Source organism: Taudactylus pleione, unplaced genomic scaffold (genome assembly GCF_031769625.1).
Source record: "Taudactylus pleione unplaced genomic scaffold, aTauple2 ptg000290l, whole genome shotgun sequence".
Taxonomy (NCBI): domain Eukaryota; kingdom Metazoa; phylum Chordata; class Amphibia; order Anura; family Myobatrachidae; genus Taudactylus; species Taudactylus pleione.
This window is the reverse complement of record NW_028284692.1, coordinates 237,727-253,799: the sequence shown is the minus strand read 5'-3', so window position 1 is coordinate 253,799 and position 16,073 is coordinate 237,727. Positions and strand designations below refer to the sequence as shown.

The 16,073-nt window shown below is 44.9% G+C and overlaps 1 protein-coding gene across 1 annotated transcript in view; it reads right to left on the bottom strand.

The window, feature by feature from the left end:
• LOC148511777 (protein-glutamine gamma-glutamyltransferase E-like) overlaps nt 1-16,073 on the bottom strand; it is a 55,862-nt gene that overhangs the window by 17,816 nt on the left and 21,973 nt on the right. Inside the window, exons 6-9 of the mRNA XM_088482742.1 lie at nt 10,723-10,900; nt 6,668-6,797; nt 4,827-4,930; nt 149-391 (exon numbers count right to left, since the gene is read on the bottom strand). Of these exons, the coding sequence (XP_088338868.1) occupies nt 149-391; nt 4,827-4,930; nt 6,668-6,797; nt 10,723-10,900 (655 nt within the window). The remainder of the gene's footprint in view (nt 1-148; nt 392-4,826; nt 4,931-6,667; nt 6,798-10,722; nt 10,901-16,073) is intronic.

The following is a 16,073-nucleotide window of genomic DNA, read 5'->3' as shown; positions in this document are numbered from 1 at the left end:
TACACTGGTTAGATGCCATTAAACCTATAAGAGCTGTCGGCATAACAAACACCTGCTCCCTGAAACACAGACAATCTATGTAGAAATGCAGCCAGCATACAAAATACAGAATCTTCTTGGTAAGAGAAACATGATTGATTTAGTTTACCTTCTGGATATTTATAGTTGTCTGTTATGTCTATCCGCTCATCACTCCCAACAGCCTTGGTGCTGATATTTTTTCCCACTGTCTCTGTATCAGTGAATACTTTCTCCTTTACATCCTTGTCATAGTAAACCCAGGTGATGCAGTCTCCATTCACTTCAGAGTAAATAAAGGGACCATCAAATTCAAGATCGACGTCTCCTTCTTTAATGGCATGGACTGAGGCAGGGCCACAACAGTGGATGCCTGGAGCAATGACAACATGTAGTACAATCAGAAGCATGGAGAAGATGATTATACAGTATATTGCTTATTGTGTTCCTGTCATTCCACTACACCTTTTCTATAAGCTAAAATAAAGTACTACTTCCCCATCCCATAACACTCAGCTGGAACTCATCCCCCATCTTTGGTCCTATAAAATAATTGCTAAAAAGCTGAGAATACTGTCATCTTAGTCTATATGACATTGCTGGCCCTGGCTCATAAATGAATCTACAATCCACAGTGCATTTCTGCACAGTCTACTAAGCTGCCACTCAAACTCTGCCTTCCTAGTTAGGAAACTATCTACTGCCTAACCTGCTACAGAGTAGTGAAAGAGACCATACAGTAACATTTGGTTAGTTATAAACACCACTATGTACACAGGGGAGCACATTGGGTGAGGCTTCCTGCTGTTGAAAATGTTCTCAAAAAGAACTTAAAGCTGTACAGAAGCTCCTGGCATTGTGCTGTCCTATGTGCAGAGGGGGAGGGATGGGAAGCTCAGGCGGCAGCTGAGCAGACCTATCATGTGCTCTATGTCATCAGGAGGCTCCCCAGCACACAGCTCAGGGACAAGTAGGGATGGCCAGCGGTAGGTTAGTTTAATTTAGTCTTTTACATATTGTGTAGTTTAAATGCCCGTACTGCTATCTCTCTTGAACTATAGATGCTTATTTGTAACACAACACACACTGCTCCTTTTTAAAAGCATTGTACATGATAACAATTACATCCTATACATTGTTTTCATATGTATGTTACTGTCACTAAGTCACATGATGGTTTGCAGAGAGAAAGTATAGACTAATAAAGTTTATTTTTATTTTTCTCTACTAGCATAATGCGGTATTATTACCCTCAGGAGATACCAGAGCTACAGCTACTTCAAGTGTCATCGTTTTTCATTTTAGGATTGACAACAGCAGCCTACAGTCTGCAAAACTGACCCAAAGAGGAAATCAGGTTTCATAGTTAAGTATTAATAGAGGCCCAATAGCTTTCATGTCACAAATGAATTTCTGGTGTGATGTAGCATTTTTCTCTTGGGCAGATGATATCGCTCTTTTTCAAGCACATATAAGGCAATTACCCGCAAGCTGCCGGCCAGTGACGGTTGCTGATTTCTGCTCACACCTCCATAGGATGCAAGTACAAATCAGCTAGTGGGAGGTAATGTGTTCAGGTGGCTTCAGCAGATAATTCAATCCGCTCAATATTGATTTGCAACTTAAAGCCTGATTCAGAGTTATGAGCAAATAAAAAGGAGCAATTTGCACCTTGGCATATCTAGTTGCACTGCAGGTGGGGCAGAAAAATATTTAGGGCCATATTCAATTGCCGGTGAAAAGCCGAGATCGGCGAAAAGTTCTCGCCAATGACGTCATTTCGCCAGGTGAGAAATATTCCCCACATTCAATTGCAAAGACTTTCCGCCGGTGCGAAAAGTCTGCGCCTTGTAACCAGCGGAAAGGATTTGCCACTGAATGGAGGCGGAAAAAAGTGCAGTTTTGGGGGTTTGGGGTGCAAAGTTGCGGGAACACCTCTGCAGCCTTGGGACATCCCCCCAAAAGTAATTTGCAGGTGTTTGCTGGAGGCAAAACTGGCGATGATGGTGATAAAAACAAGTAACTTTGTATCTGGAACAAACCATGCTGCAATGCAAGGGGTATAAATATAGTTATTTTATATATAAATAATATGCATGCAGGGTATATATTGGTTGCTTTTGCATGTCACCCACAAATTACCCAATGGTAAAACATCAATTTGTTCACTACATGCAAAATAAGCCAGTATTTCCTACATGCAAAAAAATAAATCCATTGCATCATGGTTTATTCCAAGAACAAATTACTCATTGTTTGCTTATGTACTATGTGGTCCTAACTCTGTATCAGGCCATTAAGGGTATATTTACTAAAGTGAGAGTTTTTAGAAGTGGAGATTTTGCCCATAGCAACAATCAGATTTTGCTTAACATTTAACTAGCACCTTCTAGAAGATAATAGCTAGAATCTGATTGGTTGCTATGGGCAGCTACTCCACTTCTAAAAACTCTCACTTCAGTAAATTTTACCCCTTAGAGTAGGGGTAAACAATAAGCGGCCCTTGCTCAATATTTCACAAAGATTATTCAGAGCCTAATATTTTGTTTTACTCAGGAAAAAAGTTCAATATCAAAAAAGGTTTTTCAAAGTGATTGTTTTTTAACAATATAACTTTTGTTCTCACCACTGTTGGTGGTGGTCTGACTATTTCTATTTTGAACAAATAATATTTAGTATTTTGAACAAATAGTATGTCACACTCACTCCTTCCAGAACATCTTAATCCATGACCAATAGCATTATAGGTGGGGCGGTCGCACAGGGCCCCTGCACAATTTTGGCCCCCACAGGACCACAACCGTTGCTTGAATGGTGTCTCCTTAAGTGCACAGACTCTGACCACCCAGTCCCCATTTGCTGGCCCTACCTGTTCCTTAGCCAGCAGCAGCTCTGCTGATGTCATGTAATGACGTCACACACAACAGACACTGGAGGACTATTGATGAGCGGTCTGGAGGCAGAGGTAAATTAACCACTGGTACTGGGGCAGCTGGACTGCAATATGGTTCAAAGGGTGGAACTGTGATTAGAGCATGAGAGATATCCCAGAGACTGGGGTGCGTGGGAGGGGTTCACACTTCACAGCAGATGTGTGGAGAGCCGGCCTGGGCCCCATTACTAATCGCAGGAGTGATCGCAGTTGCAGTGAGATCACCGCCCCACCACAGGCAGAGGTGAGTAGACTGCTGCTGAATCCTTAATCCAATCCTGGCATTACACAGTATCCTAAGTGATTCTAATATAGGGCAGTAAGGTAAAACTACAAAGCAAAACATGTCACTGGCTATCCAACTGGATGTAAAATACCTATTTATACAGAACACATACTTCTTTTTACTACTAAGGCCCGTATTTAATCAGTTTTGTACTCGCAATACTTTTTCACCTGCCGTACTTTTCGCCTACATCGCATATTTTAGCCGCAGAAACTTATCGCGCGCGTCCCCGTGATTCACCCTATTCAGTTCCAAAAGACGTGAAAACGCAACCCGGTGAATGCAAACCAGTCGAAAAGTGCTGTCAGAATTGGGGAAATCAGCCTGACACCCCCTAAAAGATGCACTAACATTGGGGATCAATGTACATGCCCCCGAATAGCCCTACTAAAGCTATTTGGGGTACTTAAAGTGTGTCAATATCTTCTAATTAGTGTCTTTGCACAAGTGGTGAAGAATAGCACCTTCAGCAAACACCTGCAATCAATAAAACACCTCCCCCATACTTGCAGACCCCCAAAAAGTCTATTTTGCTAGTTTTTAAGTTTGTACCCCCACTTTGCACTTTTTTGCCCCCATTTTCAAAGTGCTTTTTTGGGGTGTTCCTCAACTTTTTTAGGGGTTATTTGACACAGTTATCTTTGGGGGCGGGCTGTCCCAGGGGTGCTGAGTGGTTTCCCCACCTTTGCACCCCCAACGTAGCGATTTTTCACTTTTTTTCTCCACCTATTCAGAGCCTAATCTTTTTTGCATATTGCATTGCATTGTGTTTTCATGTATGCGAAGAGTGTTTGCAATTGAATATGGAGATAAGTTTCCGCCTGGTGAAAATGCGCAATTGGTGATACTTTTTCGGGCCTAAGACTTCTAAGACATAATCAGGATTCTGTACTGTTGCACATACATTAAATAGTGTAGCAAATCACCTTTACATTATGATGTACATTACCACTGCCTTACTTTCCACTAAAAATTTTGAGTAATTTATTATAGGGAGATAAGCCAGCTCACATATGCGCAAATGCGTATAGAATTGTCTGACAAAACAGTAATGGGTCCCATACATCAGCAATCAATTGGGGCAATTCCAAGTTTTGTAGATGATTGTAAAAAAAAATAGGCAATGTATGGTGTTCACCGATTGCCAATTTCCACCAAAAAAATATTGGAATTGGTGAATCAGGTTGTCCAACATTTGGATTTCACAGACAAATTGGCTGTAGATTGCTAGTGTATAGTAACAATCAGCCGATTTGCAGACCGTTACTAATATTTTACTAGTAAAATTGGCACTTTCATGATTCGCAGATCTGATCTTTGGATGAAAAAAATCTGCAAATCACTAAAAAATATCGGCAATGTATGGGAGCATATTGGTGGATTGGAAAATTGTTAATTCTGGGGAAAAAAACACATAATCTGTGAATATTTTTTTTGTGATTGTTGATGTATGGGCACCATAAGACGTCTCTTACCATTGCCTGCCAGTGCAATGACAGGTGCCTCTGTGACATTTTATTAATAAACTGTATATTAATTATATTTGTATCACAGCGATATGTGGCAATAGAAAGTCTGTTAAGAATTTACCTCCACTTAATTCTTGTGGTGTTGCATCTAGTACTTGCCATCCACCATAGCTTGGACCCAAGTTCTTTCTATTGAACCAACTCTCATTCCAAGCATGATAATTCCTGTGGATAAGAAAGGCCAAACAAAATAGTTTTTATGTTCCTTATTGAGCGCCATGTAATTATTACAAATGTCTGGATCCTTTAACATCACCTCTGAAGCTGTGCATGGGCAGCTTCCGGAAATATATTGATCACTGATCACTAAGCCTGTGTCCTAGCATCAGGGGCACTAAGCCTGTGTCCTAGCATCAGGGGCACTAAACCTGTGTCCTAGCATCAGGGGCACTAAACCTGTGTCCTAGCATCAGGGGCACTAAACCTGTGTCCTAGCATCAGGGGCACTAAACCTGTGTCCTAGCATCAGGGGCACTAAACCTGTGTCCTAGCATCAGGGGCACTAAACCTGTGTCCTAGCATCAGGGGCACTAAACCTGTATCCTACTGTAGCATCAGGGACATGACGAATTGCAGTAAAAAGATATTCCAATTGTAACTCTTCAGGGCTTTTTCATAAAAATAAATATGTGCTATTCACCACTCACTGGGATTGACTTCTAGCACCTTGTTTACTATTATTATTATTATTATTATTATTTGTAACTATAAATGGTTCACGGTGCCATACATAGGGGGTGAACAAAGAACTCAGTTAATATAATATTAAACTATGCACATACAACAACAAATAATACATAATTACATAATACAACATTATAATAACCAGTCAAAAACAATGTGATAGTATAAACAGAACACAGAATATTGGAGATACAGGGCCTGATTCAGAGATGGACAGAATTGCACAGCCACACACAAGCGGCACACAAGCGGCACACAAGCTGCTGTACAATTCTGTCCTTTTAAAATGCAAATGCAGAAGGAGGTGTCACACACCTCCTTGCTGCATTTGCGTGATCCCAGCTCTGCAACCCATGTCGCAGCCTGGGGTCACCATCGAAACAATCGCAACCGTAAAGCTTCCCGCAGCCTGGTCGAATCCTGGTAGCTTGCGAGGCCAGGAAGTCTGCGTGCACCCACGCAGACCCTGCCCTTGTCCCTCACGGAAATCGGGGGCGACGCACCCCGTTTCCGGGAACCCTGCCAGGGAACGTCCCCACTCCCCCTCCCAAATGCCGCAGGCTGTCAATCAGGCTGCAGCTGGGACTCACTGCAAGTTGACTTGCAGTCAGAGGGCTGCACATGCGCAGTACACCTGCTGCGTATGCGCAGTCCTCCAAACATCGGAGATGTGCACTAACCATCGGGTTAGCGTACATCTCTGAATCAGGCCCACAGTCAGAATCACAATGTTAGGCTTGTGACACATTGCTATAGCATGTCACAATGTTACAGCCAGAAAAACACTGTTCTGTTCCTGTAATGATATACAACAACGTAGGGACATTTCTGTGAGCTAGTGGTCTATGGTAAAGATCCAAAATGCTGACTATCACTGGTTTTCTCTATTTAGCAAAGAATTAACACCAAAGAAATCAATTTCTATGACATTACCCTAAATAATGTAATGAAACTGTTATGCTGGGTACACACTAGACGAAATTTTGAATGATTTGTCTGATTCCGACGCATCAGAACGACAAATCGTTCAAATCGTGTAGTGTGTAGCCACTATCACGATCCCGACGTCTGCTCCCGCAGGTCCTCCGTCGCATCCTCAGATCTTTTGACCATGCGGAAAGATCTGAGGATGCCGCCAGTGATGCCATGCTGCTGAATGGCTAGGCCAGGTGAGGACATCCATAACATAAATAACAGAAATGGATGATATTTCCATACCACATGGAGTCTTTAGTCATTGATCTTCCAGTATTGCTGTATATCATGTCAATGCTCAGATTTGCATTCTTGTCATGAGCTGAAGCGAAATTTGTAATCACTCTTGTAGGAATCCCCAAACATCGGAGCACTGAAAATGATGAAAATAGGTTGGGTCACACAAGATTACTGGTTAGAAACAGTGGTGTATCTATAATGAGGGCAGGGTGTTCAGTGCACCCGGGCCCCAGGGTCCAGGGGGGCCCACACTGCACACCTGACCCCCATGTTCTTTAATAGTTACCTTGCTGGAGTCCCATGTCAGCACTGCACAAATCACCAGGAAAATGGCGCTGCAGCCAGAGTCTATTACCTGCACTGCTGGCTAAAGAGGAGGGGACCCGAGCAGACACTGCACACGGGCTCCCTCCCCTCTTAATATGCCCCTGGTTTGATGTTTTTTCTGTAGCTTAATAAAAACAATCTATGATACCAATTTATCAATGGAGTGAAAATATCTCTTGCTGCGCATCTTATTACTAAAGGCCCCCATACACGGCACGATTTGATACACAGTATGGCCATTTTCGATGGATCGTAACGACCAATCATATAAAAAGAAGGGATGTGCGCCGGACCATTTTTGCCGGATTTGGATTTGGTTCTAATTCGTCGTCCGCCTTTGGATTTGGATTTGGATTTGCCAAACTGCGGTGACTGGCTTTGGATTTGGATTTGGATTTTTTTTTACAAAAATTGACAAAAAAAGCTAAAATCACATAAATTGGTCTTTTTTTCTTCCTAGAGTATTATTAACCTCAATAACATTAATTTCCAGTCAATTTAGACCATATCACAGCTTTTCAACATTATTGGCCAAAGGTTGCAGTGAGCTGACTGGTTACTAAGCGACAAAGCAGCGGCACAATGACACAGTCACCACAGTATAAAGCACATCTATGACACATTGCCACACAGCAGTGGCAGAAATGAAAAGTAGTGCACCCACCCAGTGGGTACGGCCAGCAGAGTCACAGTACTTGTTTACATAGTGGGCTACGGCCCAAAGAGTCACAGTGCACAATCTTATTCACATTACACCGCACATAGGGCCTGATTCACATTACACCATAAAGTAGTGTCTCTTATTTATGTTACGACACACAGTAGTGCCCCTTTTACACAATGCCCACAGTAGTGCCCCTTTTACACAATGCCCACAGTAGCGGTGTCCCTTACACAATGCCCCCAGCAGTGGTGCCCCCTATGCAGTCCCCTTAGTAGTAGGGTCCCCTATACAGTGCCCCCAGTAGTATGCCCCCCAGTAGTATGCCCCCCATTAGCATGCCACCCAGTAGTATGCCCCCCATTAGCAGGCCCCCCCAGTAGTATGCCCCCCATTAGCATGCCACCCAGTAGTATGCCCCCCATTAGCAGGCCCCCCCAGTAGTATGCCCTCCATTAGCAGCCCCCCCAGTAGTATGGCTCCCCCAGTAGTATGGCCCCCCCAGTAGTAGGCTGCCCCAGTAGCAGGCCCCCCTCAGTAGTAGGCTGCCCCAGTAGTAGCCCCCCTGTAGTATGGCTCCCCCTGTTGTATGGCCCCCCCAGTAGTAGTAAGCCCCCCCAGTAGTATGCCCCTACAGTAGTATGGTCCCCCCAGTAGCAGGCCCCTCAGTAGTATGGCCCCCCCAGTAGCGGACCCCCCCAGTAGTATAGCCCCCCCCCAGTAGCAGGCCCCTCAGTAGTATGGACGCCCAGTAGCAGACCCCCCCAGTTGTATAGCCCCCCCAGTAGCAGACCCCCCCAGTAGTATAGCCCCCCCAGTAGCAGGCCCCCCCAGTAGCAGACCCCCCCAGTAGCAGACCCCCACCAGTAGCACCCCCAGCCCTTGCACAACTTTCACAAGTTATAAAAAAAAAATAACTTACCTGATTCCTGATTCCCCGCTCCCGCGCCATCCGCTCTGCTGAGCCTGTCACACACTGCGGAGGGAGCCGGAAGACGGAGCTCATGTGTGAGCTCCAGCCGGCTCCCTCCGTGCAGCAGCCAATGAGAGTCTGTGTGACTCTCATTGGCTGCTGTAACAAACACACAGCTGCCGCTGGCGGCTGTGTGTTTGTGTCTGTGTAGGGCAGAGCGCTATCACAGCGCTCTGCCCTACACAATAGGAGACCTGATGTCGGATTCTCTAGTGAGAATCCGACATCAGGCGGCCGCCGTTCAGCCCCGAACGGGGATCCGAGTCAGGCGGTGAACACCCGAACAGGGTTCGGGTGGACTCGGATCCCCAATGTTCGGAGCGGTTCGGATTCCACAGAATCCGAACCGCTCATCTCTAATAAAAAGTGGTGTTTTCATACACGATTACGATGCCGATGTGCGTCCCCGGCGTCGTGTATCGTCATCATAGATCAAATGGTTTTGCAGAAAGATTTTGACTGATCGTGTACGATGTGACACACATTGTTTGCACTTTTGCTGATGTACGATGTCCTTGGCCACTTCCCTCCTCCATAGGAGAAGGGGATGCATTGTGTGGTTATTTGGTTATATATTTGCAATATATCTTAAACAATTTGCTTAGCCCTAAACAGAAAAGGCTTACTGCCACAGACAGCACCTTTGCTTGTGGAAGCCTATTTATCAAGAATTCACAGTATATGTAACACTGCGACACATGTGATGCAATCACCATCTCAGGATGATGGTGATCTGAGGATGGCAATAGAAAGAAATATTCAATGGAAAAAAAACCTTTAAATAAAATATTTTTTTCAAATCGCAATGTCATGAAAATTTTCTTTTTTTTTAATATATTTAATATCTTTTTCTTAGTACAACTTTTAAGAGAAACTTCAAAGTGCAAGTGAGGGATTATAGTTCCCCTGCGTGTGCTCATACATAATCCAAAGAGCTGGGTCATTAATACTTCGATCCATCAAGACTGGAACGGCAAAGTGGAAATATTACCATTACTGCTACCAGCCAGCACTGTGCAGCTGCTCTGGTGATATTTTAAAAATAAATAGCAGCTGTAATAGATTTTCAGCAATAAGTGGCAAATTTGTGTTATTGTTGCAGATTAATAAGTGAATATTTTTCCACCTATCTCATCTAACCAATAGTTCTACATAATGTGAGGTTGTGTGTAGGGACAGCGCACAAATAAACTTGTTCCCTCTATGGGATGTGTATAGAGATAATGTAAATGTGCCGAAATAAAGGGTATGAAATATAAGTCACTGATCCTTCATTTAAAGGCGGCAGCAGTCTTCTTAGTGTTCCGTTATGGCCAGCGGATTAGGTGATTTCTGAAAAAGGGGGATTAAAAAGACATGCGCCTAATAGTGTAGTATATTTGATAAAGTGATAATTGGTGCTCAAAAATGAATGTGCGTACCAAAGGAAAGAACTTTAAAGCTTATCTGGGTTCCGATGGTATATTTCAAATATTGATGGGTATATGGGATGTCATCTACTGGAACACCTTTGAGGGAGGCTCATTCAAGCCGGGAAAAAGAGAAAGTAATATAGCGTAGTATGTTTTTATATAGAAGTAGTGAGACAGGACTACAAATAGCTGCGTACCATATTTTGCAGTAAAACAAGCATATAGTGAATGTCACCAAAGTATCTCCCAATATTCTTTTTCCTCATCAATATTCCTTGGAGGAGTAGAAACTGTGCACAGGCATGCTTCACATACCCTCCAACATGACCCCATCCACCAGGTACACAATGCCTTACTGCAAAATATGGTACGCAGCTATTTGTAGTCCTGTCTCACTACTTCTATATAAAAACATACTACGCTATATTACTTTATCTTTTTCCCGGCTTGAATGAGCCTCCCTCAAAGGTGTTCCAGTAGATGACATCCCATATACCCACCAATATTTGAAATATACCATCGGAACCCAGATAAGCTTTAAAGTTCTTTCCTTTGGTACGCACATTCATTTTTGAGCACCAATTATCACTTTATCAAATATACTACACTATTAGGCACATGTCTTTTTAATCCCCCTTTTTCAGTTCTACATAATGTTCATTATATTTTGTATACAGTAAATCACCTGTGCACATGACTCCAGCGAATACCCAGCATTGCCCGTATTTGACTGGTTTATATCCTCCTTTGCGCCACTTGGTGAGGATATCAACACTTCCACTCCAATCCAGAGGATCAACACCACCTGACATTCCTTTAGACCACCTTCCTTCCAGTACTCCTTCATCATCAAAGCTGTTTATCTGCAGCAAGGAAGAATGCAGACATTGTTTTAGTGATAACTTTATTTTTCTTTTTAGTTAGTTACTGTATATTCAGCAGAGCCGTAACAAGACATTTTGGTGCCCTGTGCCAGAAAGTGCTTCGGTGCCCCCCCCCTTCGTAAACAGGGACAGCGTATGCCGCAGGCGTGCGTGCCAAAAAAAGGTATGGTCATACCTGTAGTAATGCCCCTTACACGTTATGCCACACAAATTCCCCACACTACACATTATGCCACACAGTACAAATCCCCCCATTACACCACACAGTACAAACAGGCCCGCCAAGAAATGCAGCGGGCCCGGGCAAAAAGAGGTTTTGCAGCCAGAGCCCCTTCAGCCCGGTTCATAACCAGTGGGGGGCGCGATCGGCTTGATCACTCCCCCCACAGGCATAGGAGACTGCTGTGGCTGCTTCTTAGCAGACGCAAGCAGTCTCTCAGTGCAGCCCAGCACACAGCAATGTGTGCTGGGATGTTGTAATGTAGGAGGAGGGGAGCGGTGCTGGACCCGAGCCCTCGCCGGGCCCCTCCAGCAAGCCCGGGCCCCGATAATTTGTACCCGCTTCCCCCCTCTCGGCGCCCCTGAGTACAAATTCATCCCCCATTACACATTATGCCACACAGTACAACTTCCTCCCCAGTACACATTTATGCCACACAGTACAACTCCCCCCTCCCCTTACACATTATGCCACACAATACAACTCCCACCCACCCTCTCCCTTACACATTATGCCACACAGTACAACTTCCTCCCCAGTATACATTTATGCCACACAGTACAACTCCCCCCTCCCCTTACACATTATGCCACACAGTACAACTTCCTCCCCATTACACATTATGCCACACAGTACAACTCCCACCCACCATCTCCCTTACACATTATGCCACACAGTACAACTTCCTCCCCAGTACACATTTAAGTCACACAGTACAACTCCCCCCTCCCATTACACATTATGCCACACAGTACAACTTCCTCCCCATTACACATTATGCCACACAGTACAACTCCCACCCACCCTCTCCCTTACACATAATGCCACATAGTACAAAGCCCCCCAGATCTCTCAGCACTTACTTGCGTCACTGTGGCTCCTTCTCTGCAGTGACTGACTGGGCTGCAGCCCAACGCCGACAACGGAACGGCTCCTCGGCGCAGGGCACTGCGGGACCAGACTGGGAGAGACTGCAGCATACAGGGGAGGGGGTGGAGCTCAGGGGCCTGAGAGTCAGACACCTGCAGCTCTGCTCACTGTAATGTGTAATAGTAGCGGTGTGCCCGGCAGAGAAGGAGCCGGTCACACAGTTACTATTATACATTGAATCGGGCAGCCGCTGTAGATGAAAGGCAATTAGAGGGGGTAATCGCAGGTTCCGTCCAAAGGGCATTCGTACTGTGCGAGTGCACCGGCCGCACCACCCTAGTTACGGCCCTGGTCATGAAGTTATTAACTGATAGTGTGAAGCAGAACTTATGCCGGCTAAATTATGCTTCTGCATATATTATATTACATATACTGTACCTTATACTCTCAATCCTTTAATGGTATTAGTATAGCTGCTCTTCCACAAGGATTGAGGTCCAGATTACGAGCTGCACAGTCATTGATGACCATGGTGCTCCAGGCACTTTCGTCAGTGGAATTGAAAGAATGGATTAACACTCACTATGTTGCAAATTTAAAGTCCCAATATACAATCATTATTGGTCTGGACAGGTGAAGTTTAATACATCCGATTACCTGTGAGTGATTAACTCTTTAATTTCCTGGTTTGCTCTGAGGTGGCCTCAGACACCACACAGGGTAAGTATATTTAATGAGACTAGGGTGTGTGGTATGGGTCCCCCTGCACCCAGGGATCCTTGTGCACCCATTTATAGATACACTCAGGCTTGGCCTGGCCCAGCAGAGAGCCAGGTAATTCCCCAGTGGGCCCCACAGCTCTGAGGCCATGCCCCTTTCAGTAAGGGGGAGGGGCTTAGAGGGCCACGGTTGCACTGGCTGGAAGGGGGGGATGGTGCACAGCATGTGTTCTGGGCCCCGGCTGTGTCAGAAGCACAATAGATTGTATACATTACTACCTGCTGCTTATGTGTTCTTGTCCAATCAGCAGCAGAGATTGAAAACAGGCATGCCTGTCAGCCATTCAGCAGAGGAGGGGGAGTGACCTCAGTACAGGATGGTGTCGGGCCTCTAAGAACTGGCAGAGACAGAGACAGTTTAACTTGAGAAAGAAAGTAGATTGATACAGAGCCCTAGCACCAGTGGAACTGCCCAACAGCCTATTGGCAACAGCGGATGCACAGTGGTTACCAGAGCCGGCCCTAGCCAAAGTAGTGCTCTAGGTAAGGTTTTGGGTGCCCCCCCCCTCCCCCATGGGATCCTGAAAAAAGGGTGTAACCTCACAGAAGGGGGCATGGCCTCACAGCTCTGTGGCTCCTTTCCCCACTGTGGCTTCTTCCCCATTGTGCTGCGCTCCCAGCACAGTACTCCTCTTTCATCACAGATCATAGCGCACAGCACAGATCACAGCATCCCTCTCCCAGCACATATCACAGCACCCCTTAAGTCTCTCCCAGCACAGCACAGATCACAGCATCCCTCTCCCAGCACATATCACAGCACCCCTTAAGTCTCTCCCAGCACAGCACAGATCACAGCATCCCTCTCCCAGCACATATCACAGCACCCCTTAAGTCTCTCCCAGCACAGCACAGATCACAGCATCCCTCTCCCAGCACATATCACATCACCCCTTAAGTCTCTCCCAGCACAGCACAGATCATAGCATCCCTCTCCCAGCACATATCACAGCACCCCTTAAGTCTCTCCCAGCACAGCACAGATCACAGCATCCCTCTCCCAGCACATATCACTGCACCCCTTAAGTCTCTCCCAGCACAGCACAGATCACAGCATCCCTCTCCCAGCACATATCACAGGACCCCTTAAGTCTCTCCCAGCACAGCACAGATCATAGCATCCCTCTCCCAGCACATATCACAGCACCCCTTAAGTCTCTCCCAGCACAGCACAGATCACAGCATCCCTCTCCCAGCACATATCACAGGACCCCTTAAGTCTCTCCCAGCACAGCACAGATCACAGCACATCACCCCTTTCCCAGCACAACTCCCCCCTCTCCTAGCACAGGACATTGTCAGCACCCCTCACCTGACCCAGCACCCCTATCCTAGTGTACAGTACACATAGATAACAAAGCATAGGTCACACTACACAGTGTATAATATACATTTACAGTAAATGTATATTATACACTGTGTTGTGTGGCCTATGCTTTGTTATCTATGTGTACTGTATTTGTGCTGTCCACTATATAGTGATACATATGTGAGAGTCTATAATAATTTATAGTGTTTATTTAAAACATACTGTATGATTCATCAGAAAAAGCCATTTTCCTTTACACAAATATCATGAGATGGAAGCACATTACGGTATACTGAACGAGCAGTTACAAGACAACAGCAGCTGAAGGATCCCAGAATAGGATACTAAGTCTGGACACTGAAAAAACGACAAACTGAAAGATGCATTGACACATACTATGTACTTGTGAAATCAATCATATGTATTCTTATCTGTCAAACCATTTTTGGCAAATGTTTGAGACAGCAGTTTTCTGAACTTATAAAAGACAGCTCAAAGAGGATGTGCCTCGGAGAGCTAAGTGGATTCATCACAGAATGTGTTGATTTTTCTTATCTTCCCAGCCGGCTGTAAGGAGAATTGGTAGAGCACAGGAGTAGTGTTTTGCATACCGTGATCCAGGGGTAGGAAGCCTCGTCACCCCAACATTTCTTGGGGACTCGTCTGGGATCCCCAACTGCCTGTCTGTACTGACGGATGTCCACTTGAAAATTTGGAACTGCAGAAGCAAATTCCGATCGGTGAGTATTGAAAAATAAATGCGCATTTGCGCTTTTCAATGCTCTCTTCTGCGCTTCCTAATTAGTATTGTGGGGTTCAGTATGGATGGGCTAATCGGGGATCTATGAATATATTGTATGCCAAACCTGCTCTTTTAGTATAAGTTGTCTTGTCTTGAAGTGAGTAAAATGAGTGTGATTGTATGTGTGCTAACTGTGAGATGTATATAAAGGAACCAGATCTTTAAATGGTCAACCAAAGACTGCACCTCTCACCTGCTATTAGAGGCTTGTCCTGTCGTTTGAGACGTGTGATCCCTGGGTTGAGACATTCACTGATCTCCTTGCTCTCATAGTAGCTGTAATAAGTGACACCTAGCGCCTAAACACAGCAAAAGTGTTTAGGAGTGCAGAGAAAGGTGCCCATTGATTCGGGATAAGGTCCTTCACGTTTCCTCGTTGGTACCCCTAGGGGCGCCTGGGGCTGGAGGGATGTACATGTTATTCATCTGTGTAGCATGCCAGAAGGTAAAAAATTAGAACAGTGGGTCATAATCTGTGGGAGTGTTATAGTGACATTGGGAATACTGTATTGTCTTTTTAAGGACTGGGATAACAGGTCTCTAGAGTCTGATATATGAACCACATATAGCTAAAGTGTGAGGGGTGTACTTGTGTAATGATATTACAGAAAACCAGATCATTTATAAGTCCTGATCTAATAGCTGTAATAAATCAGAGGATCCCTGTGGTATATGCTTGCCTCATAGGGTGTCAACATATTTGGCTACCAGGATAGATAATGACTGGGTTGGACTAATAAATTAGCTACCCAGTAATTTGTGCAGGGATAGTTCAGTAGTAGCTTGTCCAGTTATTAAGGGGTGCCAGCTGATAGACATTTGAAGCTGATAAGACAGGTTTTTTTGTATAGTTACCCAGTAGGAACGCAGGAATAAGTGAATGTTCTTTTGAATAAAATAAAGATTCCTCAGGGGATTCAGGAAAGACTATGAGCGGTAACCCATAATAGGGGCTCAGGGCAGTACAGGCATGGTAAAAGAATTACCATGTGCTCCTGCGGATCTAGTCGAATCCAGGGAGGGGAAAAGTGCACATAAAGATATTCAAAAGATACTACAGAAAGCAGGGATGCCCAGTGTGGGTTCCATGGATCCTGTAAGATGGGAAACCTTTGCAAAAGAAAACAAGGCTTGGATAGAGTGTAAGAAAGTAGGCAAGCAAGTACAGGCCT